This window comes from Candoia aspera, chromosome 12, assembly GCF_035149785.1.
Source record: "Candoia aspera isolate rCanAsp1 chromosome 12, rCanAsp1.hap2, whole genome shotgun sequence".
In the NCBI taxonomy this organism is placed as follows: domain Eukaryota; kingdom Metazoa; phylum Chordata; class Lepidosauria; order Squamata; family Boidae; genus Candoia; species Candoia aspera.
The window spans coordinates 11723873-11751740 of record NC_086164.1 but is presented as its reverse complement, the minus strand read 5'-3'; the positions used below and the strand labels follow the sequence as shown (position 1 = coordinate 11751740).

The window sequence follows — 27868 nt, the reverse complement described above, 5'->3', positions numbered from 1 at the left end:
CCCCAGCGACTATGCTGGGACTTGAATCCTGGGAGTCGAAGTCCGCACCTGAGAAAGGCTCTGAGGCTGAGAATCCGTGATCTCTCCACCCCTTGCATCCGAGGAAGGGCGCAGCAGCAGCGGCGGCCGCCTTGGAATAAAATGGGTTCGTTGGAAGAAAAAAAAATGCTCCCAGGGTCTTATGCAAAACAAGCCTAGCGCGTTGAGGAGGTTCCGCGGACGCCCTTCGAGCCGCGGGCATTTCCAGCCAGGGAGCGGCGCGCCATCGCAGCGCCTTCCCTCCGAGACGGGCTCGGCCGTTTGCAGCCTCCGCGGCGGCACTTCCTAGTCCGCGCCTCCCGCACAATCGTTACCCGGCCCTGAGCCGGCGCGGAGCTCCTCCCCGCCCCTTCCCGCGGAGCTTCCCCGCCCGCCGGCCGTCGCTGCCTGCCTCCTTCCGCCCGACTCGCCGGCTCTCCGGGTCATGGCGCTGACGCGCGCCGAGCGCTGCCTGGTGCAGCTGCTGCGCTGCCTGTCGCTCGCCTTCCTGGCGCTGCTCAGCCTGGCTGGGCGCGTCTCCTGCGTGCTGCGCTGGAAGGCGAAGGGCGCCCGCGGCTCTGGCCCGCCGCGCACCGTCCCGCCGCCCAACCGGGCGCTGCTGGTTCTGCCCGGCGTGGAGCTGGCGCGGCGCATCCGCCGCAGAGAGGTAAGGAAGGGAGCGGAGACGGCTCGAGGCGCGCGCGCCCCGTGGCAGGGCAGCGATGCGCGCCCTTGCGCTGTCCATCCCTTTGGTCGCAGCCACAGGCTTTAGCACAATGCCTATGAAGAATCACGACCATCCCCTCTAACAGTAACAGGCCACCTCTGCTTTCGTACCGTCGCGGGTGTTAGAAAATCAGGCCAACCGTTACTGGGTCCAGGTGTATTAAAAACCTCATTGAAATGGGCCCCAGTCACTGCTGCAGCAGTTAAAAGAATAATTTCGCCCCCGACCGCGGCTTCGCTTGCTTGCTTGCTTTCTATTTATTAGGCGTTTTGCATACGGTGGAAGTCAAAGTGAAAGAAAAAGATGGGGAAAAAGAAGAAAAAAGTACAAGGAAAGAATAAATAAAAAAGAGGCCGTCTTTATTGGTGGGTTTCTATCCTTTGGGAAGGTGTTCCAAGAGCCCCCCCTCCCCCATTTGATCCCCATAGCAATCCTGGGAGGTAGGTTGGGCTGGGGTAAAATAACCTGCCCAGAGTGATCCTCTGGATTTGGACCTTGGTGGCTGGATCCTCTCCTGCTTTCTCTTTATTGTGTTTCCATCTTGGTGGAAAGAGGAAGAGAGGGTGCCCTTATCTGCACAGCTTGTTGCAGTCTGGAAGGTGTTTGGCTCAAGAGCGGCACCGTACTCATTCCATGTGGCCCTCTCGAGTCGGACTACAGCGCCCATTGGTTGGCAAGCACAGGAGAGGAGATCCAGCTGCGTTTTGAGGAATGCGGGTTGTCCAGCCCAGATATCCCACCAAGCAGTGGTCCCAGTTGAGATTGGCCACTTCCAAATGGCCCCCTAAAGTATTGGAATGCATGAAAAATGGTTAAAGGTGGGAATGGTGCAGAGCTGGTATGAGCATATTGAATCATAATCTCTGCCTCCCACTCTGCGTCTGGAACCAATGGGCGGGGGTCTAAATTAAGCCCAAATCCATGAGGATAAATATAACCAGGACTTAAATCTTTCATTCTAAAAAATCTGCTCTCCACTCCCCTTAATTCAAATCCCTAATGTGGGATTAAGGAGCAAACATCCCAGTTTCTGTAAATTAGAGATGTGCCACTCCCAGAGAGATGAGAGAGATCGAGCAGGTCTCAAAAACCTCTTTAGGAAATCTGGCCATAAAATTCACTCTTCCAGATGTATGCAGTTCCTCCCTGATCCAGGAAGACAAGCTGTCTGGGCCTTGGCATTCTGTTTTTTCTAAAATTTGAACTTTTCCATTTAGTGGGATGGCATTACATGTTTACTGAAGCCCTGTGTGGCATTACATGTTTACTGAAGCATATGGTGATCCTCTTATCTACAGCGGCCTTCTCTCACCTGAAATTCTCTCTCCCTTTTTTATATTTATGGAAAATTGTCATATAATAATAGCAAACCAAAATAAAAAAAAGAAAAACAGAAAAGAAAAAGAAAAAGAAAACCAAAGTTAAGAAACCTATAGATGACTTCTGACCTTCTTTTCAACAGATAATTAGTATTTGCTTGTTGTCCCTCCCACCTCTTAAGTATTTTACAAGTCTTTTCACCCCTTCATTTAGTCCTCATCTTTCTTAGTTGTCAGATCCATAAATCATCAATTCATTTTTTTTCTTCTTTCAGCAAAAAGTTCATAAGGCTAACAGTTTTTTAAAACTGTTTTTATTGTTCTCTAACCAAACAGGTCAGTTTTCCATTTCTGCTAATCATCTGAAATACTCTCTAAATCAGTGTTTCTCAACCTTGGCAGCTTGAGGATGCGTGGACCAACTCCCAGAATTCCCCAGCCAGCCATGCTTCTGGGAGTTGAAGTCTACACCCCTTCAAGCTGCCAAGGTTGAGAAACACTGCTCTAGATAGCTGGACTTTGGTGCACTAAGAGATGAAGGCCACATATTTGGAGAATGACCTAAAGTAAAGGAGTCGATTTCCTTGCCTTGAGCCCCCAAACCTTTTCCTCTAAAACTGCACTGCTCCTCCTGATTGGAACAGGGCTGAAAAACCTGATTTGTTTAACTGCCAGAAGGGAAAGGGAGCAGTGAAGTTGCAATTGCAAGTAACACTCTCCTAGTCTAATCTGCTTTCCTCACTCTGCATGGGAAAAGCAGGGACTTCAGGTGCCTTAGTACAAAGTGCTCCTATTCTAAGTCCCACCTGATAAGAATGCCAAGCTCGAAATGCTTAGGGTCCTTACAGAAACTAACCCTGTGTCCTAAAAATAAGATTTCTTTTTTAATCTGTTCAACCGTGTCTGATTCTCGGAGACTGCATGGACAAGTCCCTGCAGTTTTCTTGGCAAGGTTTTTCAGAAGTGGTTTGCCATTGCATCCTCCCTAGAGCTGAGAGAGAATGTCTGGCCCAAGGTCACCCAGCTGGCTTTGTGCCTAAGGTGGGACTAGAACTCACGGTCTCCGGGTTTCTAGCCCGGTGCCTTAACCACTACACCGAACCAGCTCTAAAAATAAGATAGCACTGCTCTAATTCTGCTGAGGATTAAATCTCTGAAGATTAAATCTCAGGGCCAAGAATTTAAAAAAAAAATTTTTTTTCTACCTCTGGAAAGCATTACAAGGAGGATAATACGGCATCCGAGTCAGTAGCATCTTAAAATTCAGGGGGGATTTTAACTTACAGAAGCCTTGCAAGTTTATAAGGAAGATTACTGTATGGTTTGCAAGAAGCTTTCCTGGTGGCAAAACTCAGTATAGAGACAGAATTTATAAATACTAAACAGGTGATCCAAGCATGGGAATTAAATCTTCTATTCCTCCCCCGCCCACACACATATGCACTTTAAAATAAATACTCTGTCCCTTATAGGCTTTATTTTACCATAGGTAGGAGCAGAAAAACCCTGTTGGGTTCCCTTATCCTACCCTGATATAAGAGCAAAAGCTACATGATTTATATGCACAGGTTTGTAAATATCATACTGAGGTCTTCCGAAATCGCTCAGTCAGAATTCCTAAGGCCTTCCATGGAAACACTTCCTGCCACCACCCACCCCTGTGTATCCAGTTCCTTGTTTGCTTTTTAATTGAACACTTTATTGTTTGTTTGTTTATTGAACACTTAAAAACGGTAAAAAACTACAAAAGAGAACATGAAAAAGAATAAAAGTATGCTTCCTTGCTAAGATTGGCCTGATCTCCATGGAGACTTGTATGTGATTATACTACCTAAAATATTGACTCAAACTTATTTACTTGGAGAGCCTTTGGGCCTCCCTGGCCCTTCAAGATCATTTTACACCATCTAGGTTAAAGGGAATGAACTTGGATTTAAAGTGGTGTGGCCTTTCTCCTCTTTAAACATGCTGAAAGGTCTAAACTCCTGCCCCTGACAGTATTGCACCATTACTTCTGTAATGGTGTAATGGTGTGTAGGAAAGACCTTGGAAGATCAGGTGAAGTGACTTGCAAGATTCTGTCCATGTAGCTTTACAATAAAGTAGAATTAGCTCATCTGGTTTTGATGCCTATCTGGTTTACCCTGCGAGGCCAACATCAATCATGCAAGTCTGACAGTACAATTCTATACCCCCCGCCCCCCGCTTTACAGCCAGAGAAACTAGGGAGGGTCTCTTCTGAGCTTGCCCCGCCCACTGTCCAGCAGCAGGCTATGCTTTCTCTTATCTGACCATCCCCTTGGCAGCGTCTCTTGGCCCAGTCTCCCAAGGTGTTTCTTATGTATGGTTACAGCTTCCTATTTCACACCCAAAGAGGAGGAGAGCTTTTACTCAAGCTAGGTTTGATGTGTGGCCCTAAGAAGGAAAATTGAATGGTGCCCCTATGTAGGAACATCTTTGTCCCAAACTCTGGGTGTCATAAAATTGGTTGGCCATATTCTTTCTTCATACCTTTTCTATTCACTTTGGCCTTAAGGACCTAATCATGCCTTTGTTGTCCAATTTCTATAGAATCTTAGAAGACCAAGACTTTTTTTCCTTTCCTCCTAGTTGGCAAGTTAACAGCAATGTCTACAAGGGTTGCAAACTGCAATTGTCATTTGGCAGAGTCTCTTACTGTTGTATTGTGTATCATTATATACAAAGGATGTCCTGTATTGGATTTTAAGTTTATTTTTCCATTATTGTATTTATGGTAGCATAGGTTGTTGGTCTTTGGCCATAAATAAACTAAACTTACAACTTAGAGAAAACTCACTAGCAGGGAACAATAACCCACTCTCATGGTTTTTTTTTCCCCAGTAGCTGGGTTTTTACAGATATGTTGCCTGTAATCCTGGGAGATCTGTGCAGCCATGATTTCTCCTACACACTGACAGATGTGTGCCAATACCAGTTGGAGGCATATGATCAGCATATGGGCAATGCCAGCCATGCTTTGCTGCAATATCTGAGTCAGGCTGTTAATTGCATAGTGTTAAAGTTCAGCTCTTCCATCTCAGCTGAACTGCCTTTAGTGAGGTGTGGCCCGTGGCCTCAGATGATTGCATGGGTGGAAATGGGTTTGTAGGGGCATCTTATAAATTAATGGATTAATTTACCTGAGTTTTGGTGCCACTAATTCCTGTAGGCTCCGAGCAGACCTAAAGAGTGCCAAATGTAGGGTTGAAAACATCACATCACTCCAATCAGCATTCAACCCCGGTGCCATTCCAGGGGTAAACTAAACTCTCCCATGCCCCAAAGCCTTCCCAAACAGCCAGTCTTTGTTTTTATTATTTATTTTATCGACAATATTTCATTGGTTTCTAAGCTGCTTCTCCTGCCAGGGCTGCCATAGACCACAGACAAAGATGTAATAAACCCATTTAAAACAACAACAACAACGAAAAATCTGGAATAGAAGTATCAGGTTAACAGCCCACCCTGGGGAAACTACAGCCACAAATCCACATATCAATCAAACTCAAAAACAGGGTCACAACCCCCCTGCTTGAGGGTCTGCTGAAGAATCAGGGCTTTGTGGCTTTCCTGAAAGCAGCAAGGGTGGGGCCATATGGACTTCAGGAGGAGAGGCCGGAGGTGGCCTTAGAGAAGGCCCTTCTCTGAGGTCCCATAAGATGACATTGTTTTATCAGTGGGAACTTTACAGCCCTTTGGAACTCAAAGATGGGGAGGATCAGATATCTGGGGTACGTTCTTCCACAGAAGGGGGGCCATCACTGAGAAGGCTTATCCCTGATCCCTGTGGGTGGCATTCTCTCAGGAAAGGACCCTCAGCAGACCCTTTCTTCCATATCTCATTGGACAGGCAGATTCAGCATGGAGTGGACAATCGTAGATATCCAGGCCTTGAGCTACGAAGAGCTTTTAAGGGGGCAGCTGTACCTTGAATTGTACCAAGAAGCCAATAAGTAACCAGCACAGCTCCCAAAGTACCAGTGTCATGTGAGCAAACATCAATGTCCCCATAGCTGTGTGAGCAGCTGCAGGCTGACCAACTGAAGTTTCCTCGTGGTCTTCTGCTAGGAGGCAGCTCCTTGTAGAGCAAATTGCATCAGTCCACACTAGATGTGGACTAGGCTTATGCTGAACATGGATTGTCAGAGCATTATCCTATGCCTGGCAACCCTTTCTAGGCGAAATATAGGGAATGAGGTTTTCTTAGAGATCTCCTTTGAGCAGGGGTATATCCTTCCTAACTTTGTATTCCATCTTCTTCCAGGGAGCTGAGGTGCTATGTGTAAGATGGGAGAACCAGAAGGGGTCTTCTTTAGAGACTGAAGCCTAGCTTTCTGGTGCCAGTGGTAGGCAGTAGGGATGCTTGCTGTAAAACCCAGCCAGGAAGGAATTTATTTCATCAAAATGCATTTCAATCCCTCCCAGCTGAAGTGTGTCGATCTCCTTGAAGCATACATTGAGAGAATCAAGCAAGTGAACCCACTCATCAATGCCATTGTTAAAGACAGGTAAGCCAACAAAACTTCAGCGTTCTGTCCAACGGGTTCTTGGATTTGGGCTGGGGAGAACAGAAGAGGCAGGTGTGGCCTCCTGGTTGAAGCTCTTCTGCTGTTCCAAATTCTTGCTGTTCCTATCTGCTTCAGGGCTGTGCGTTGAGAATTCCTCTTCCCAACTTCCCATTCCCATGCTGGTGATTTGCTACACAACCCTAGTGAAAGTAATTCTTTTGTAGCTTTTCTCACTCCAAGCAGAGTCATTCTTAAACAACGTTCTCACCATTCCACTGACCTTGTACATTCTGTATTCAAGTTAAGAAGACAGGAGCTGCTTACTAGATGAGGATGGGAAAGGACACAATGGAGCAGCTGATTGGGTGTTTCCAAGATAGGATCATCCTGTTTAGCATCTTTTATCAGAAGCATCTCACGGTCAGAACAGACCTGCTTTTGAATAAGTTATATTTACTTCCCACAAATTTTCTCGCTGATTTAACCTATTTTCAGAAGCCCTGTTTGTACATAGAGCAGGGCTACGATATCTGGGTTGCAAAGTTCCACAGTCCATTAGGGGGCAGCAAAGAGACGGGGGGAGACAGAGAGAGAGAGAGAGTGCGCGCCAACTGTTTGCTCCCATCCAGTGGTCATTCAGATCTTTTCAGCCCAGATTTGGTAGGGAAGCAATGACTAAAAAGCTGATGTAATTGTGCGATGGCCTAAAAAGGAACATAGGTTCAGTTTGGTGCTCCTTGCTTCAGATTGCAAAGTTCTCTTCTCCTGTATCTTCTGAATTACGTTAAAATGGGGAGTGCTTACGATGGGATAGGCACCTGGTCTCTCCCATATAACAGAGCCAGTTTGGTGTAGCGGTGAAGGCATCAGGCTACAGACCGGGAGACTGGGAGTTCTAGTCCCACCTTAGGCACAAAGCCGGCTGGGTGACCTTGGGCCAGTCCCTCCCTCTCAGCCCTAGGAAGGAGGCAATGGCAAACCACTTCTGAAAAGACTTGCCAAAAAAAGTGCAGTTGCCAGGAGTTGAGAACTGACTCAAAGGCACCCCCCCCCCCCACAAAAGAAATCCCATATGGATTCCTGATAACTCGTAATTGTTCTGCTGAGTAAGTTCCAAAGATACGAGCTATCTAATTACTTTTTTCAGCTAAGGGCAGGCACAGTGTGTGGATGGAAGAGAGTCAATCCATGGGAGAGAAAATGGAAGTTGGTTTGGGTTTGCTGGTCTGATCTGGGAAGCCTGCTTTGGGTTTTGACACCCAGCACAGGGGCTTGGAGTTATTGCCAATGGCGAAGCATTGTGAAGCTGGGCAGTCTCTGTTCTTTCCTCTGTTTTCTGTTTCTTGTGCACCATCCATCACTGTAACCCCAGAGTAGGACTTCAGGCAGTGAGATAGAGGCCACAGCAAGCATCAGCAGGGGGCTACGTAGAGTTTAGCCAGAGCAGTGATGGGCCCTGCTTTTTTAGTACCCCCAGGAGCCCCTAGAAAGAGTGAGGCTGGCATTTCTTGGATTTTTAAAATTTTGTAGGGTTTAGGTGGGGTTAGGAGCAAAAGAGGCCCCCCCTGCTATAGGTAGTACTCGCTTAATGACCACAATTGGGACTGGAATTTCAGTTGCTAAGTGAAGCAGTCATTAAGCAAATCTGACCCAATTTTATGACCTTGTTGGCAGCAGTTGTTAAGCAAATCAGTTGGTTCCCTATTGATTTTGCTTGCCAGAAGCCGGCCAGGAAGATCAAAAATGGTGATTACATGACCATGGGATGCTGCGATGGACATAAATGCGGACTGGTTGCCAAGTGCCCAAATCATGATAATGTGACCACAGGGATGCTACAACAGTTGTAAGTGTGAGGACTGGTCATAAGTCATTTTTTTCAGCACCGTCATAAGTCTGAACTGTCACTAAATGAATGGTCATAAGCAAGGACTACCTGTATAGCCAGTGAAATCAGTCAACATATCCTGACTCCCAGAATTTTTTTTTAAATCCATGCAGAGGTCAGCATTTTTTTCCTTTTTAAATGGGGTTTTAATTATTTCTTGCCAGCAAAAAACAATCCAGCAGCAGCTAGCTGTAGCTGGTCAACTCTTAGCAGGGAACTGGTAATTAAACCTACTGGCCTGTTTTTTGCTGGCAAACAGATCAAGTCCTTTCATGGTGTCTGAACATGTGCCATGATGTCACTATGCAAGCCCCACCCCACAGCATCACGAGACAGGCATCTAAATGAAGGGCTTGGCTAGTGATGTCACTGTGTGGGTGGGACTTGCTATAAGTTGCCCCACTTTGTTGCAGGATGCCTTGTCTTGCTCCTTTCGTTCCTCAGATGCAAAACAGAGACAATGTTTTGGTCTAGCCAACTCCAGGGATATCACAGTAGCCTTCTTTCCAAGCAGCTTATGAAATTCAAGGGTAGCCCCTAGGTTGAAAAATATAGCTAGAGACATCAGTTTTTTCCTCCCGGCTCTTTCCCTACCGATCTGCTCAGGTTTGAGGCCGCCTTGCAGGAAGCTCAGATCGTTGATCAGCTGGTGTCCGAGGGACAGGAAGATGAAGAGTCGCTCCAGAAAAAATTCCCCTTGCTGGGCGTTCCCATCACCATTAAGGAAGCTATTTCATTACATGGTGAGTAGCTGGATTTTAGTTGTTTCCTTCCACTACTTTTCGTCTTCAGTCTTCAGCCTAGGAGAGCCATGGGGAGAGGGTCCAACGGTCAGGATGGTGGCTGCCACTGCACACATGCATTGGGCACGTGGCACACGTAGAAAAGATGCAAGGCGTTGATCGTACAGCCATGTGCACCATCTGGATTCTTTGGACCATGTCCTGCAGTTGTCCATGCCCAATTTCTTCTTCACTGGGTTTTTTTCTTTGAACATTAGCATGTGTCTCTTCCTTTCAAAGAAGCCTAGGAGGTGTCCAGCACAATATAAACGCTGCCTGCCTGTCTTGCTAACATTTCTATGCCACAGGTAGTCCTTGACTTATGACTGTTTAACGATGGTCCGAAGTTACAACAGCCTTGGAATGGGTGCTTTACAGCCTGTAAAGCACTTCAGAGCATCGCAAAACGTCGCATCCCCCCGGTCACACAATCGCACTTTGGGCGCTCGGCAACCAGCTCGCATTTACCACCGGTTGCGAGGTCCTGCGGTCACGTGATCACATTTTGTGACTTTTTTGCCATTTTCTAGCAAAAAACACCCATTGGGGAAGCTGGATTCACTTAACAACCGCCATGCTGGCTGGGGAATTCTGGGAGCTGAGGTCTACACATCTTAAAGTTGCCAAGTTTGGAAAACACTGTTCTAAATCAACCATGTTTCCATTCTTACTGCTGGCTTCTTTGTTTTGTGATTGTGCCTGTTCCTTTTAAATCAGGCCCAAGCAAAGTCTTCCTTTTTAGTCTCCTTCTGAGCAAGCCAGCTATGCCAAAAGAATGCATTGGAAAGATCCAGAAAAATTCCACCAAATCACCAACATCTCTTCCTCCTTATGTTCTCTCTGTTTTACACACACACACACACCGGGAGATTCTCTCTGGGGAAAGAGAGGTGGATTGAGGACTCCAAGCATAGACACATTGCAGGGAATGAAAACTTCCAGTTTTAGAATTTAGAAGGTCAAGACAAAAGGTGGAAGAAGGTGATGACTTAGAAAGCGCTTGTATTTTAAAACTTCTCTTTCTGGTTTTGCTGCTTTGGATTAGCAGCAGAAGAGGTGATAGATTGCTTCCCACAGCAACATGAAGAGGAGTCAGGAATGGTTGCCTAACATGAAAATGCACACAGAGGCAAGATTTTTTTCAATATTGGGTAATTGTGCTGCGCTTAGGTGTGAAGCCATGTATGCTGTTTGAATAATGGCCTCCCTGTTTGTAGTTTTTCAAGTTTCCTTATTTGTGGGTTCTTAGGCAATGTGAAGGGACACGGTGGCGCTGCGGGTTAAACCACTGAGCTGCTGAGCATGCCAATCGGAAGGTCGGTGGTTCGAATCCGCCTGACGGGGTGAGCTCCCGTTGCTAGTCACAGCTCCTGCCAACCTCGCAGTTCGAAAACATGCAAATGTGCGTAGATTAATAGGTACTGCTTCGGCCGGCAGGTAACAGCATTCTGTTTAGTCATGCCGGCCACATGACCACGGAAGTGTCTACGGACAAACGCCGGCTCTTCGGCTTTGAAACGGAGATGAGCACCGCCCCCTAGAGTCGGACACGGCTGGACTTAATGTCAAGGGAAACCTTTACCTTTACCTTAGGCAATGTGAAACTCTGACCTCTTCCAAGCCTTTGTTTCTTCACCTTGCTAGGAATGCCCAATAGCTCTGGGTTGGTTAACCGCCGTGACGTGATCTCCACGGCGGATGCTGTCGTGGTATCCCGGTTAAAGCAAGCGGGCGCTATTCCTCTGGGGGTGACCAACTGCAGCGAGCTGTGCATGTGGTTTGAGTCCAGCAACCTGGTGTACGGCCGATCTAACAACCCCTACAACCTTGGCTGCATGGTGGGAGGCAGCTCAGGTCAGTGTTTTAAGGGTAATCACGCTCTTGACTAACTGGATGAAACTGGAATTCTTTTTTTTAAAGAAATTTTATTAAATTTCAGAATGTAAGTAAAACTTATAAAGAAAGAAAGAGAAAGAGAGAGAGTGAGAGAGAAAGAAAGAGAGAGAGAGAGAGAACTTAAAAGTGCAGAAATAAAAAGAAACATAGAAAAAAGAGTGACTTCCAACCATCTTCAGTACAGATACAAACATAAAAATACATTAACCTCTTATTCTATTTTTAACTCTAAAACACGTTATTTGTATATTCTTATACAATCCTAATTGTCAAATCCCAGAATTAAAACTTCACCTTTTCAGTTTCAAGCAAAAAGTCCAAAAATGGTTTCCAAGCAGAAACAAAGTTAGACAAATTATTTTCTTTAATCAATGCAGTCAGTTTCACCATCCCTGCCAGCTCCATTAATTTCACCATCCGTTCTTCCACTGTAGGAATTTGTAAGTTCTTCCACCTTTCTGCATATAAAAGTCTTGCTGCTGTTATATATAAAAACAAAGTCCAGATTTTCTTTCAAACTGTTTACCCATCAAACCTAAAAGAAACACTTCTGGCTTCATCTGTAGATTGCCCTTAAGGATCCTTTGAATTAAAGTACATATCTGGCCCCAATAAGTCTTAGCTTTCTTACAAGTCCACCAGAGATGATAAAAAGTGCCTTCACCTTGAGAACATTACCAACATATATTTGACATTCCTTTACACATCTTCGGTAATTTATCAGGTGTTAAGTACCAACGACACATCATCAATTTTTATAAGAACCTGGAATTCTTAACCACCAAGTTAATAAGAGACCTTGGAGCAGGAAATCACCGCTGAGCCTGAAGTTGTTGGAAAGCACGGGCTTCTTCTTGAGCTGATTTTGAGAGAGGCCTGGTTCACGCAACACGTGAACTACAGTCAGATTTGTTTGGTTTTGTCTGAGTGGGCTGTGCAAACCCAGCACTGGAGTTTATTCAGTAAGCTCCACCGGTAAACCAATCATGGCTGAATGTAATGCAGGGACCCACTCAGTAAAGTGGGTTGTGTTAGGGAGTTGGCAACCACCTAAATCAGTGTTTCTCAAACTTAGCAACTTTAAGATGTGTGAACTTCAACTCCCAGAATTCCCCAGCCAGCCATGGATTCTGGGAGTTGAAGTCCACACATCTTAAAGTTGCTAAGTTTGAGAAACACTGACCTAAATGACTTGTTTGATTACAGAAAGGACAATAACTACATTTATTAGTAACTGGAAACCCTTTATGGACTTTTTACTGAAAAAAAGAAAAAATGAACTTGTGATTTATGGGTTTGATGATTAGAAAGGGTAGACTATGGAAAGAAGGAAATTATGTGGTAACCTTAGAGAAAGAGGGTAAAATATAAATGTACTTGTAACTGCTGTTAAGAAAATCAGAAGCTGCTTCTTTATAACTTCTCCTTTCTTTTCCTTTCTTTTCCCTCTTTCTTTCTTTGCAATTTTTTTTCTCACTTACTACTTTTCTTTACTTCCCTTACTTTTTTCTTTCAAAATTTGTATTGTTTCTATTCTTTTAAAAATCTCTTTAATAAAAATTGTGTGTGTGTCTGTGTGTGTATGAGAGAAACCCCGACCTAAATGAATTTACAAGCCAGGTTTGTGTAAAACCTGTATAACTCAGCTGCGGCATTGGATCTGCAGGTTTTGCAGGTAAATCAAAGGCAGGGGGAGGAACAGATGCCAAGAAGCTGTTGCCATTGCCAGAGCGGTTTAACTCCCCTTTCCAGAACAGATTCTGTAGACTTCTGTGTTAGTCTGATTTGTCTTTATTCCAGTGCCAATCTGGCCTTTGTCGTCCCGCAGGAGGTGAAGGGTGCATCTTAGCAGCTGCTGGTTCGGTGATGGGGATCGGCTCAGACATTGGGGGCAGTATCCGTATGCCTGCCTTCTTCAATGGGATTTTTGGACACAAGCCCACCACAGGTACTGCCGGGTCTTTTCTCCCTAGATGCAGTTCTAACTTGTGACTACAAGAACCAGTGACAAGTTTTTATCATTTTTAAAAATATAATGATAACACCTCCATGCGCATGAAAAGCATCAGTGCTTGTATAATAAAGAAACTACACATACATTACAGCAGGGTTTCTCAGCCAGGGTTCCGTGGCACCCTCGGGTTCCATGAGAGGTCACTAGGGGTTCCCAGGGAGATCACAATTTATTTAGAAAATTATTTCAAATTCAGGCAACTTCACATGAAAGAGGTAATTTTTATTCTTTATTTTTAGTTGAAGAACACTGTTAGTGCATATGTACAGGCCTACACATGAAACGAATATCATAATTTTGTAATTTGTGGCTTATATTTTAGCCCAAATGTGCAGGGGTTCCCCAAGACCTGAAAAATATTTCAAGGGTTCCTCCAGGGTCAAAAGATTGAGAAAGGCTGCATTACAGTGATTAAAATTAGTTTATTTTAATTGAGAAATATTGAGAGAATTGAGAGAAAGGGAGGGAAAAAGAAACTAAGCAAAAAACCCCCGATCAGTATGAAATTAATTCAAACCTTAACCTTATTAAGAAATCTAGGCCACATGGAAGCAAATTGCTCCATTTGTAGAGTAGGAAAGACATTTCAAAAATTGATTAAGAGCCGGTAACAAGCAACGGATACCTGGACACAGTTATCTTTTAAGGAGCACCTTACTTAATTTAAAAACCTTAACAGCCAAAATTATTCCTGTGGTGGGCAGAAGATTAACTGGGTTCTACCGGATCATCGGCCATAGAGCGGAGAATGTTTTACTTCCCCGTCTTTAAACAATCAAAACAAGAACAACGCATTTGTTTGTTTTGTAGATGTTGGAATTGTAATTTTTTTTTAATGTTTGGGTGTTTTAATACACATTGTAAACCACTGTGAGTCCTATAGGAGTTAACAGTACAAAAATGTAATGAAGGAAAAAATAATGGAAACTTCATGTAAATTTAGGACTGTACTATGTGTTTGAAGGTGAAAAGTGGCTTTGGGGTCTGGAGGGGCATAAATATGGCCCCTGTCTGTGACTCCCTAAAGCAGAATGGAGTTGTGTCTTTTCCAAGGATTGTACAATTGCATTTGATCTAAGGAGTTGCAGTGGAGGAGGAAAGCAGCCACTGAAGGAAGTAAAAGATACAGAGGAATCCCAAATGCCAATGAAAACGTTTTGGAAAATGTATTGCTTTTTCAAGGGCACTGTGCGAACAGAAACAGTATGAAAAAGGACAGTGAAATGACTTGCAACATACATACAACAATTCTCCTTGTGGGCCTTCAGAAAAATTCAGTAAAAGTCTAGAGGAAAATACCCTCGAGTTATAAAAGCAGGCCAAGGAATTATATATTAAAAATGTTCTTCTATCTGTTCATTGAATTCAAGTCTTACCTACCGACAAGAAGGTTGCTTGGATGAGCCTGAGAGTGATTATTTGTAAGGAAGATTCACATGCTTAAAATATGCAGCCTATGCCTATCTGTACTGCAAGTAAAAGAAAGAGAGATTCCCAGCAAACAAAAAACAAAAGCACGGAGTTGCCCCTTTCCCAGGATTAAACAGCTGCGTTTCGTTTAAGGAGTTGCAGAGAGATGCAGTGTGCACCACACGCCTGCAACTCCAAATCCATTTGCATTTCAGCCAGAACTATTGCACATCCTTAACAGATTTTCCTATCCCTTAAATTAGTCTATTGCAATCCTTGGTCTATAGCAACAGCTCATACTGTGCATGGCTTATAACAGTGTTTCTCAAGCTTGGTAGCTTTAAGAGGTGTGGATTTCAACTAGCTGGGGAATTCTGGAAGTTGAAGTGCACGCCTCTTAAAGTTGCCAAGGTTGAGAAACGCTGGCTTATAATATGCAATAGCGATTGATTTTTGCCCCCAAACCCTTTTGTATTTATTTAGCTCCATTTGCAATTACATCTTTCCTTGTCTTCAGGACTTTTTTTAAGGGGGAGGGTTAGAGTAATAATTTCCATAAGTCTGATGACTTCTTAGTGTAGGCAGTGATTCTGAATCTTGTCACTGTTTCTTGTTAAAAATTATTTACTCATAAAGTGCCTTGTGCTTCACAGTATGGGCCTGGTATTAAAAGTGCAACCCATCCCTACATGGGTATTCACAATCTAATAGGCATGATGCGAGAGGAAAAAGGAATGTGGAGGGAAGAGAAAAGCACATTTCAGTGCAGCTGCACCTTCACATTCTGTGGTTGGGGATGAGATTAGTTTTGTTCTCATCATGGTATTTATTCCTGAGAGGCAATAAATGTTGCCCTGCAGTTTCACAATAATCAGAATTGTAGCAGAATGCTTTCCGGCAAGAAAGGGAGTTGGTCCAAGTGATAAATTTTTGGAGAAGCTATTTATATTGTGTATGTGATAGTATTAAGTATCCTACTATTAAATGCCTCTTCATGGCTCTTTTGAGTTTCAGGTCAATGCATATGTTAATATAACCCTAGGGAAAAACACATCAATTAAAAATGTAACTGTGATGTTAAAGTATACTCCAAAAACATGGGATCTGATATTTTATGAATATCTTTGGGTTTTTTTAAGCCTGCAGTTCAGCAGAAAGAATTATCCTACACAGGTGAAAAGAAAATACGTGGATGAAGAATTTTACACTCCTGATGTCACAGAGGATTTTAAAAATGGATTCTTTATCAGTTTTTTGAAATGTCCTTATAGTGTAAAAATGAGAAGATGGAGCAATACATTTTTGTATTGGTCTAGAACCAGTAAAGTATTAAAGGTCTGAGCTAATTCTGTATTAAAATAATATGGACATTTTTTATTTCTTTACTTTTATTTCATTTTAGTCGCTCAGATGTATAATTTTAATTGCATTATCGCTGTTGGATTATTATGATAATTATTTTGCTTATTCTATTTTGCTTGTTATAGCTCATCAAATATATGAAAAAAGCAACTGCTAATGCCAGACTAGGAGAATGAGGTTTGTCATGCAGGACTAAACTCAGTGCTTTTGTGTGTTTATGTAGGTGTGGTGCCCAACAGTGGCCAATTCCCTAATGCTATAGGCACCCGTACCAAGTTCCTGTGCACTGGACCCATGTGTCGTTATGCTGAAGACCTAGAACTCATGTTGAGAGTCATGGCTGGACCAAGCATTTCCAAGTAGGTGGCTTTTATTAATTTGTAGTATTAAAAGAGACCCAATCTTGTGTTGGGAAGCTTATTGCAGTTGGCACTGAGCATCAGCATTGTCACCTGGTTGAAATCTTCAGGACAAGAATGATGTTCCCACTAGTTTTAGAGCCTTAGCTGTCATAGATTATATCATCAGGGAGCTGGACTAAGCCAAAGGCAAGTGTACAGATCTCAGTTGGATGCTCTTCTAAGGTATGAGAGGTCCAATTGTTCTTCATTGCTGCCTTTTCCATCTTATTCCTTCATCTTCAGACTGAAGCTGGATGACAAGGTATCCTTGCAGAATATAAAGTTCTATTCTATGGAACATGATGGAGGGTCCATTTTCATCCTCCCGGTCGATAAAGAGATTCTTCAAGCTCATCGGAAAGTAAGAAGAAGTTGCTTTTGGTTGCATCAAAACTTAAGTGCTGTTGCAGAAATCAGGTAGCAGTTTAGGTCAATGGCAATGTAGTTAGCCGAGATGAATTTCGTCTGTTAGTTCTCTCTTGTAGCTCAGTAGATCTGGACCCTGTCTTGGTGAGAATCATAGAGGGCCTGTAGCTCAACACATTGAATCACCAAGTTTGTATGCCAAAGGTCCCAGGTTCAGATCCAGGTATCTCCAAAAGAAGAGTGGAAAGGCACGTGGGCTGACACCTGGAAAGTCATTGTAACTCAAGAAAGAATATACTGTGCTAGAAGAGTCAGACTTAGTGACCTGGTTTAAGATAGCTTCTAATGAAAGGTTCATTTTAGATAAATGCAGTGCTACTGGGGCGTAATGTCTGTGTGTCTGACTTGGTATCTTGTGACCGTGGGCTTGCCGGAACAAAACTGAATGCAACACTTGAAATAAAGGGATGGTTGCTTAATATCCTCTTGAGTTGTGGCACTCTTATAAACAGATGTCATGGAGCCAACTAGTTTCACTGGAGTTACATTGGAAGTATCAGGTGCATCTTCTTCTCTCTTTCACCATTAGGGCCAGTTCACAGAACTTCAGTGGAGAAGGACCCATCACATGCTTTGTCCTGATTACCAGGAAACACACTGAGACAATGATTTGGTCTCTAATATTTATTAGTAGTACTTAACAAGAATCCTAACAAACTGAGGAAGCGTGGGAAAAACCCAGCCATATAAACCCCAAGGGTTAAGGCGGTCCCGATCTGTGTCTCTTTGAATGGCTGAACAGTTCCTCAGTGCTACGCATGCGCTTGACAGTCTGGGTGGGAGCCCCCTGCTCTCCATCCTTACTTATGACATGCTTGAGGAGAAAGAATAGTAACTTGTAGACAGAGTATATACATATTCGTATGTACATATTTTGTCTTGTGAATCTAGGATCTCTGAATAGAATAGCTTGTGAAGTTCAAGACTGTTCAGTACAAACAGAACCACAGATACGTGGCTGATGTATGTGCATATGTGAATCTGTAGGAGGTGACCAACTCTACTAGTCTCATCTATCTCTAACGTTTTTTAATCCATTCAATTGTGCCTGATTCTCGGGGACTGCCTGGACAAGTCCCTGTGGTTTTCTTGGCAAGATTTTGGCAGTTTGCCATTGCCTCCTTCCTAGGGCTGAGAGAGTGTGACTGGCCCAAGGTTACCCAGCCAACTTTCATGCCTAAGGTGGGATTAGAACTCATGGTCTCCCAGTTTCTAGCCTGGTGCCTTCACCACTACACTAAACTGACTCTCCCTGAAATAAATAGTTAGCATAAAGAGTTGAGACAGAAGCTGATGGCCCTTTCTCTTGCTCATTCTCTTTGCTATGCTGAAGGTGGTAATGCACATAGAGACTGACCTGGGGGCTAAAGTTGAGAGTGTGGCCATCCGCAAAATGAAGTATTCCTTCCAGATATGGTCAGCCATGATGTCTTCCAAGAGCAGTGATGGTCAGGTATGTAAAATGCAGATCTTCCTTTTTCCCCAGGGCAAAAAATTTCTACTGGGGACAGCTGAAAACTCTTATCCATTTCCAGTCATCATGGTTTAGAGGGAGACCCCAAAGTCAGAGTTGATTTTTTTAGGTTGTTAAAAAAGTATTTTTGACCTTCTGGAACCTTGTCCCACTCAGACTGTTGCAGAACTGCAGCCCTAAAAAACAACAACAACAAACCAGGATATGGGGCAAAACATTGGAAAGTAGTCAGCTTATACAAAATATGGGTTTTTAGGCACTGTGCATGAGTCAAAAGGGAAGCACAGCATTGTCCTGCAGATGACAGCAGGAAGGGATTCATGCTGGAGGACAAAAGAATAATCTGTTGTATTTTATACCATCATGCTCTGCAAGAATTCACGGCAGTGTACAATTAAAATCAGGAATCTATAAAACAAATCAATAAATTGACACAATGTAAGCAAGGAAAAAACTCAGCTAAAAAATTCAACCTTATTCTTAAAACTGATTTTATTAGGCGTCCAGTCACCAAATCTCAACCCCCAAATGTCTTTCTGAATAGCTCCACTTTCAGTGTCTTCCTGAAGTTCAGGAGTGAGAGTGCCACCTGGATCTCCATGGAAGGCTCTTTCAAAGGGTGGATGCTGCTCCTAAGAAACACATCTTTACATCCTTCCCCAAATCACTCATGGGAGAGGAATCCTCAGTACCCCACAGGGGATGTGTGCACATGATGGGCAGGATCCATTTGAAGCCAATGCTCCTGCAGGTGGACAAGACTGAAGCCATGTAGGCTTCTACAGATCAAAACCAGCACTTAGATGTCTACCTAGAAGCCTATTGCCAACCAGTGTGGAGGCTCCAACAAAGATGTTATCTGTACATTGCAGTTCTTACCTGCTAACCTGCAAGCTGTTGCATATTTCACAATTGCAGCTTCCAGGTAGTCTTCTGAGTAGATTTCCTAATCTTTCTAAGGTTTACTGGAATGTGCTCCAAAAAGAACAGCCTAGGGTTCTATAGTCTTTTTAGGCAATTGTTAATTAATTGTCCTCTGAAAAGTGAGACTGGAGGTTGGATACTGCTACAACTTTCCATAAAATACTGCTAAGAATGGGGAGATCAGCCAGAAGGAAATGTCCCAGAGATCTCTCCATCTTTGTTTTTTTGGCCATGTTGTCCATAGGAAAATCAAACCTTCACTGATTTGCTCGGAGACCACGGGAAGCCAGTGTGGCCATCGTGGGAGCTGGTGAAATGGATGATGAGAATGTCTTCTCATACATTACCAGCCATTGGTAAGAACTCAAGACCTGGGAGACTTCTTAATATTTGTACCTATATTTTTTAAATCTGAGGATTTGCCCTGGCAGGGAGTTGGACCAGAAGACTTTCAAGATCCCTTCCAACCCTAGGATTCTATGATTCTAAGTCAAGTTATTCTACTCAGTTGCCTGGTGGAATTCCTAGTGGGAACTGCACACCCAAAGATCAAGAAAGCTACATATTTTATACCCAAGATGCACTGTGTAGCACAGTCTATTTAAAAATGTGCAACAAACCATGTTTTGTTGTGAACTTGTCGGTTTCAACATGTTTTTCTCCCCAGCACTAGGAATAACGGAGAAGCTGACAAAATACAATGCCAGGAGGAATGCTAAGCTAGCAAGCATGGCACAGAGCCTGCAAGCAGAGATGGTGGAATTATTAGGGGAGAATGGTGTCTTCTTATACCCTTCGCACCCTGTACTAGCTCCCAAGCATCACATGCCCCTGGGGATGCCATTCAATTTTGCCTACACAGGTAAGAAGCTCTCCTTCTTGTCTGAATTGTTAATGGTTGATGTAACACTATTTGTGAATGCTGCAATTGATAGATTAGAAGAGGACCATTTCCTGCCTTGAAGACATACAGGTAGCGAGGTCCTATTTCAAGCTTCTGTGTGAGCCTAAAACAAAAGATGCTGCTTTAAGAAGCTGGCTCATTAAAGCAACTCATTTTATAAGGCTGTGCAGAATCCTGGAAAAGGAAGTGGCTGCTTTAATGACTGACTATCCTCATGTGGGGTCTGAAGCTCTGCTTAATGAAGCATGTTCAAACTGTAGATGTAGCAACTGTGAATGCTATAGGGAGGACCTGAGTAGTTCAACTGTGCCTCCCTTATAGCCCATCTCCAGTGTGAGCAAGACTCCTGGATGAGGATTTCTGACAACAAAGGGTGTAGGCACACTGGTTGCCTTCATCCTTTGGCTGTTGGAGGTGGGAGCTGGTCCAAAATATCTGGAGTTGCCTAAGGTTTACTGCACATGTGGCATGAAACGTGATTTCTCTGCAAGTATATACCTGTGTGTATGCACTTCCCCAGTGCTTCCACACACACGCCCAGAGCAAATGCAGCACAGTGCTCCACAGTCCTGCTGCTGTATTCATTGGCGCCCCATGGAGAGAAGAATTAGCCTGGCTAGAAACCGTATCTTCAGTACGAATCATGTAAGAGTATTGACGGTTTCTTAGCGAGCAGGAACGAGGGTTCAGAATTTCTCTTCATTAATAATTTTTCAGAATCTTCGCCCAGGCCTTTGGTGAGCATGATTGAAGCCCCTTTTCCTTCTTTTTCTTTGGTCCCATCTGGGTTTGTTATCTCTGCCAGCTTCGTTTTTTGTTTGTTTGTTTGTTTGTGTTGTTTTCTTGTTTTAAGGTTTTTAACAATTTGTAAACTGCCCAGAGTCTCTGGGAGTTGGGCAGCCTATATACAGTATTTAATATATTATGGTTGGTTATTATTATTATTTATTATTATTAAAGAAACGACCAGAGTCCCCTTTTCGAGAGAGATGGGTGGTGATAGAAATTTGGAAAATAAAATAAAATAAAAAAATAAATTATTTATACCAGAGCAGAACTCAATCCTCTTGGAGCCCTGCCCTCTTAGGAGAGACTTAGATTTTCCTCTAGGGTCTTTCATGCTGGATACTGGTTTATACAGTCTTCTTTGCATTCCTGCTTTAGCTAAGTCCAACAAGGAAGGCTGGAATCTTCCAACTAACTGTATCATGACATCATGTCTAAACAATGATAGTGTGCTTTTTTACTCCAAGGTGACTCTGATCTCACAATCCCAGAGAATCCCTTCGGAAGCCGCAAATGCTCTGACCAATTTCTCTTCCAATGCTTTGTTCTAGTTTTATGGAAAAGTGCTTCAAAGCTTTGACCTTTCTGCTGTCTGTTTCCTTTTAGCCATCTTCAATATTCTGGGCTTACCAGTGACCCAGTGTCCTCTCGGCTTGAGCAAGGATGGACTTCCTTTAGGCATCCAGGTGGTGGCAGGACCCCATAATGACCACTTGACCTTGGCTGTGGCACGATACTTGGAGAAGGCGTTTGGAGGCTGGGTTCCCCCTGGCCCATCCTAATGTGTTCCCTGGGACCTGGAGGCAAAAGAAGCAGGACGCTACCCCCTCTGAGAAGTCTAGGGCTAGGTGTCTGTGCCTGACGTTTCGAAGGGCCATGTCACCTTTCCTCACCTATGCAACCCAAGGGAATACACATGGGGTAATGAACTTGTTCACTAAGTTAGATAATGTCTCCCATGCAAGCAAAGCCCAAAGAATGAAGGAGTCAGCTGGCTCTTCTCTTTGACTCCCCTGCTAGATTCATGGGAAGATGCTGTCTCAGGGAAAGCAAGACTGGGAGCCATGTTTATGGGATGCGTGAGATGGTCTTTTTTGGCCCTTTTGCTTTGTTTTGGACCACAACATTGGTAGAGTAGGGTGTGGTGTCCCTTGCTTCTATATTTTTTTGCTGCTTAGAAATCAACTTAGACCAAGAAGATTTTATAGAATTGCATTCCTCTGTTAGAAAGAACAGGAGAAACTAAGGTTCCCAGGTCCCTCTCCATTTGCACAAAAAATGAGAAACAGCCCTGGGATCAGACACCTGAGCTTTGCGTCACCTTTTCATGGACTTCTGCTCAAGTGAGGGTTGATGTCAGTGTTTTTCAACCTTGGCCACTTTCAGATGTGTGGACTTCAACTCCCAGAATTCTCCAGCCAGCCTTGCAAGTTGAAGTCCACACATCTGAAAGTGGCCAAGGTTGAGAAACACTGGTTGATGTTGATGGGGGATGCCTAGGCCACTGAAAGCCACATTGATAGGCTCAAGAAAACGGGTAGAGTCTGATGTGTCTCAGGGCTTCTGCCAATGCACCTTCCTCTTCTGTTGCAATGGGATGGGGGTCTTTAGAATGGTGAGTCCAAGTCATGCTTTATGCTGACAAAACAGCTTTATCTGGTTGATGGTTGATCCTTACTGTACTGTACCCACCGCCCTCTGGATTGGGCTGCCTGCAGTGGAAAACTGGCCCGTCAGTCGGTTCTCATGGACCCAATAAAATAAAATACGTGTTGCTGTCCTGATATATCAATAAAATGTAATGTATTATCTGGCACTGGAGATCTGTCATCTGGTTGATTTTTATTCATTTCTAACCATGGCGCCTTTGAACAGAATCTGATGCTATTACCTGTCATGAATGCAGTGGCCAAAATGGGCTCATGGGTGAAGGTGTATGGGCCTGTTCTCAACTGTGGACCTGCATAAGAGTGTCAAGATGTGTTTCCAATCCCTATGTCATCCCAATGAAATGCCATCCGAACATTGACCTTTGAGCCCTTTACACCAGGGGGAGGCAACCTTCGTGGGCAAGCTGGCCCATTTGAGATTTTGAGAGTGCTCTCACAAAATGACTCTCAGGGTAGGCACAGCCAGCCATAGATCACTTGCTTTCCAGAAGCCAAGCTGCTAATATTGGTCACTTTGCCAGCAACTCTAACTGACCTCCTGCACTTGTCTTCAGCTCTTGCTGCTGATTTTTATTGCTTTTTTTCCTAGGCAGTTGAGCACAATTCAGATAAAACTGTAGGGTAGAGCCAGCCATTTTTAGTTTTTAAGAATTCGTAAGAGGGCCACGATTATAAATAATTAGTGTGATGCTTCATAGCATGTCAGTTGGCCCTTTTTAAATATTTTTAGTTGGAGTCAGTTGGAGCAGAGCCCCTGATTAATACCAAAGAATGTATTTCCAACCTAGCTTTTCAAGCATCTTGCAAATGTGAGATGCTGGGCATTTCCCTCCATATTATGGAAGGAAAATGGAAAATAATGGCTTGCTTGCATTTACAGGGTGATTGTAGCAAAATGAACTTGCCTGGGACCTGTAGCTGAGTTTTCACCTTGTTTTCTTTTCTTTTGGCTGTGTTTTGTTTTCATAAAGAAGCAAGCATGGAAGGATGGAGAATATGACTGGCTTTTAAGGTCCTATGGAGCACTTCAAAGCTTTGAAGGTGCTATGGTGCACCTTAAAGCACCTCTCTCTCTTGCTTTTAAATATTAACAGACTGATATAGCTAAATTTCCAACCATATGAAATATGCTCCGCCTTTGCAGTTTGTGACACCCTCATTCCAAGTTTAAGATGATTCACAGATGATACATTCCTTTGCTAACGCCCCAGGTAATTACAGGCTGACATACTAAATCTCACAGCCCCTTCACACAAAATGTTAAACACCACAAGTGGAACTCTCCAGAAGGATCCCAAAAGGAATATGTGCAAAGTTCTCTTCTTTCAAATTATTGATTGATTGGTTTAACAATGCTTAAAGCCTGCCTCAATCCTAACATGCTCTGGGTGGGGAATAACAAGCACAGACAAAAATTAGATTAGCAGTATAAAGCAGTAACAACAGTAGCTGAAACTTCTGTGATAGCCACCCCATCTAGGGCCTGTAGTGGGAAGAGGGAATGGCCTGGGGGAAGAGCTGCTACCAAGACAACAGATAAAAGAAGCCCATGTCCGGTGCAGAACTGTAACCTGAGAAAACATCTGGGACAAGACTCTCCCTAGTTCTCATGAAGAGGGAGGGAGGGAGGGAGGGAGGGAGGAAGTGCATTCAGACTTGCAAGATTCTGTTACTATATAAAACTATATAATAAACATAAATTGGCCTTTATGACTTTGGTTTCCCAGTCTGGTCTACCTTGAAGGGCTGACAGGCCAAAGGTGTGTTAGAATAACATAGACTTTACCTGCTTCGAAAATGCAAGAAGGTTGGGGCCAAACACACCTCCAGAGGGTCCAAGAATGGTGGTAATTATGAGGTGGTCAGTGCATTCTCCCCCCCTGATTCTGCAAAGCCAGACATAGCATCCTGCCATCTTTAAGTTCATCCCATGAACATTCTACACGGTCGAAATAGTGACTTGCAGATCAGTTGAAGACGCTACTCATGAGAAGTAAGTAAAGCATTGGAACAGCAATACCAATAACCCAAAGAATGGGACCATGCTGATCTCACGTTTAATAGATGCTCTTTCAGGAAGGGAAGGGCAGGGCAAATTCTGCAGCTGTGCTTTCCTTGGCTCACAGAAGACACCAGGTGGATTTCCTTGCTGTGACGTTCTTTGTGTGATGCAGGATTCTAGTGCCACATTCTAGATCAGTGCTTCCCAAACATTTGCCTTCATTACCCAAAACTGTTTACCTTTTTTACCCAATGTAGGTAAAACACTTCAATTCAATTTAATGGGTTTGTGTGTTGTTACCCAAAGAAAAAACACTTTTACCCAATTTGGGGTAATTTACCCAGATTTGGGAAGCACTGTCCTAGCTACTCTCAAAGTTTCACAGTAACCTCAGCTGGAGCAAAGTGTTTTTCTTCTGTGTGATGTGAAAGGTGAAAGGTCCCCTGTGCAAGCACCGAGTCATGTCTGACCCTCTGGGGGGATGCCGCTTTCATTACGTTTTCTTGGCAGACTGTAGAGCGGGGTGGTTTGCCATTGCCTTCCCCAGTCGTTGCCTTCCCCAGCAAGCAAGCTGGGTGCTCCTTTTACTGACCTCGGAAGGATGGAAGGCTGAGTTGACCTGAGCCGACTACCCGAGAGAGACTCCAGCTTCCGCTGGGATCGAACTCAGGTCGCGGGGAGAGTTTCGGGTGCTATGCTGCCACCTACCCCTCTGCGCCACACGAGATGTATTTCTTCATGTACATATCATTCCCAGCGAGAACCAGGTCCTTTCTGACCTGTTTTATCCCATGAATCTGCCTTCCCCAGGCTTCCATTAGTGCTGGATCAAAATTCCCATAATTCCCCACGATGGTCATGCTGATGAGCAATGATAGGGGTAGTAGTCCAATCCATTCAGAGAGTACTAGTACATTACCTAAGATGGGTTTGTGCAGTTTGTGAGAAGGTGATGAGAAAGGGACTTAAACTTGTGAGTCCCGGAAACAGGCTACCCCCCTCCCCGCAAAAGAAGAAAATATTTTCCCCAAAATGGAAGACCTCCCCCCCCCAAAAAGACACAGAATTAAATTTGCTTAAGTCGAAATAAGTGACTTCATGGACACATCCGTGCAGTTCCTATATGTATTAATCATGTATAATGATCGTCCGTTTAGCAACTGCCTGGAGTTACGACTGAAAAAACTGACTTACAACCATTCCTTGCACTTACAACCGTTGCAGTGTCCCCACGGTCACATGACTGCAATTCAGGCGCTTGGCAACCGTTGCGTATTTACAATGGTTGCAGCAACTCGCAGCATTTTCAGCCTTCCCAGCCAGCTTCTGATAAGCAAAATCAATAGGGAACTGCATGATTTGCTAAACAACCACTGCAAAAATGGTCATAAAATTGGGTCTGGATTTGCATAATGACTGCTTTGCTTAGCAACCTAAATTCAGGTCCTAATTGTGATTGTTCAGCAAGAACTACCTCCAATCTTCATCATGCTTAGCTCCTAAGCCCAGACAAGTTCAGCCATTTGCTGCCAGCTGCTGAGACAACACTTATGACTATAGGCACCAGTTCAGAAAGCATGCAATTATTTAAAGAGTAACAGTACAATCCCATGCAAATAGATGATATAGATATTTATTCAGCCTGTTAGCCAGATGATTGGCAGCTTGAAAGCCCCTGCTCTCTTCTGAACAGGACTTCAACCAGACATTCTTGAAACAGAAGAGCCTTTAAACAGGGGACAGTTGACTGTAAAGTAGGGTTAATGGTCACTTCATCAAGGCATCTGAGTTTGGTGGGCATATTCAGAATCTTGCAAGCTTGAGAGACATTTTGCGTTCTTGTGTGGAATGGCTGTCATGGTGGAAGCATGAGGTGTGCTTGGGAATGAAGCTGTGGCTTTGCCTGCAACACCTGTTTGGATGAAACCTTGTCTGTTCTAGAAGCTCAACACTGTAAGTCCTTTGGCACCAGCAGACTTGTGGTGGTGTTTGGAGTGCGTTGTCTTACATCATTTCCAGAAATTGGCTTTCCAGTGCCAGGACTGGGCACAATCCCAAAAAACCCTGCCCTGTTGCATGTTGAGTCCTAAATAATTAATTCAACTCCTGTAGTCCTTTACATACATAATTAGCATGGGAAGTAACTCCCCGGGTGGAGTTTATTGGTGCATTCTTCTGCCTCGTTTTTCTGCTGGCAATCTGGAAGTGGTTCCTGGAAATAAAAGCAAGTAGAACCATGTCAGTGGCTGTTGGGCTATGGATTGTATTTTTGCTTTTTCCGGATCACTCTTTCCTGGAAGGTAAGTCGCTGAATTCTTCATTTAGCCAGAAAATGTGGCCAGAAAAGGACCTCCATTTTGTCTTCCTAGCACCGAGTCCAAACTGGTGGTTTCACTAGTTCCCCAGATTTCAGGTGTTTTGGACTACCCTTCTCATCAAGTTCAGCCAGCTTATTCCTGAAACTTTTGTGGGTAGAGAAAAAGGGTTTATTTCTGTATCCAATACATTCATTCCGGCTCCAGAAGCAAGGAGAAGATAATATCCAGAAAAGCAGCAGACAATGCAGTGGGTGGGGCAGACAGAGTAAGAAGGCAGTTTGCTCTAAAGCGATGGTTTTCAACCTTGGCAACTTTAAGATGTGTGGACTTCAATTCCCAGAATGCTGGCTAGGGAATTCTGGGAGTTGAAGTCCACACTTCTTAAAGTTGCCAAGGTTGAAAAACACTACTCTGAGTGTAATGACTGCCTATTCAAATCAACAACCAGACTCACATAGAGATCTATGGAAATCTAATTTAATGATGAATGGTATGCAGAATCACAGGCAAAGCTGAGAATACCAAAAGCGCGGGATTTCTCCCAATTAAACCACAAGCGATCCCAGACCCCTCCCCCCATTGTCAGTGCAACTCCATTCCTCTGCAGGTGTTCAAAACGGTTGCTGGCAATCTCCGGGTAATGACCTTGGCCAGGCAAGATAGCCCAAGCATGAATTCCTTTGCACTCGCATCATCTGTCTCTCTGCCTGGTACGAACTAATAGCAGCCCCCTCCTGTTCAGCAACACGTGTCAGCACGAACATGGCATGGAAACTTGTTGCGATGTTTCAGGAACATTGGAACAGGAACCGTGACACTAAGTCTTTCAAGCTTGTTGCTACTTGATGACATTTAAATATTTTATTTGTAAGGAAAAAGAGAAAGATAGCTCGTGTTGGGAATAGAATGCTGAACAACATCAGGTCTAAGATGTGCTTGTAGCTCAGCATGGAAGGATTTGATTTAAAAACTGAAAGTCCTACTTTAATCTCTCGGGAGGGTCTTTCTTAAATAACAA

At 43.9% G+C, this 27868-nt stretch overlaps 1 protein-coding gene across 1 annotated transcript; it reads left to right on the top strand.

The window, feature by feature from the left end:
- Nucleotides 1-446: 446 nt before the first annotated feature.
- FAAH2 (fatty acid amide hydrolase 2) lies at nucleotides 447-22280 on the top strand. Its single transcript, XM_063313507.1, has 11 exons — nucleotides 447-685; nucleotides 6511-6593; nucleotides 9088-9224; nucleotides 10908-11117; nucleotides 12988-13107; nucleotides 16169-16304; nucleotides 16590-16707; nucleotides 18106-18225; nucleotides 19415-19526; nucleotides 19838-20032; nucleotides 21467-22280. The coding sequence occupies exons 1-11, from the start codon at nucleotides 464-466 to the stop codon at nucleotides 21640-21642; spliced, it is 1629 nt and encodes a 542-aa protein (XP_063169577.1). The 5' UTR covers nucleotides 447-463; the 3' UTR covers nucleotides 21643-22280.
- Nucleotides 22281-27868: the final 5588 nt, after the last annotated feature.

Coding starts and splice junctions, on each gene's coding strand:
- FAAH2 (XM_063313507.1), top strand. CDS start 464: ATGGCGCTGACGCGCGCCGAGCGCTGCCTGGTGCAGCTGCTGCGCTGC. Junction 686..6,510: donor GGCGCATCCGCCGCAGAGAG/GTAAGGAAGGGA, acceptor AATCCCTCCCAG/CTGAAGTGTGTCGATCTCCT. Junction 19,527..19,837: donor TCATACATTACCAGCCATTG/GTAAGAACTCAA, acceptor TTTTCTCCCCAG/CACTAGGAATAACGGAGAAG.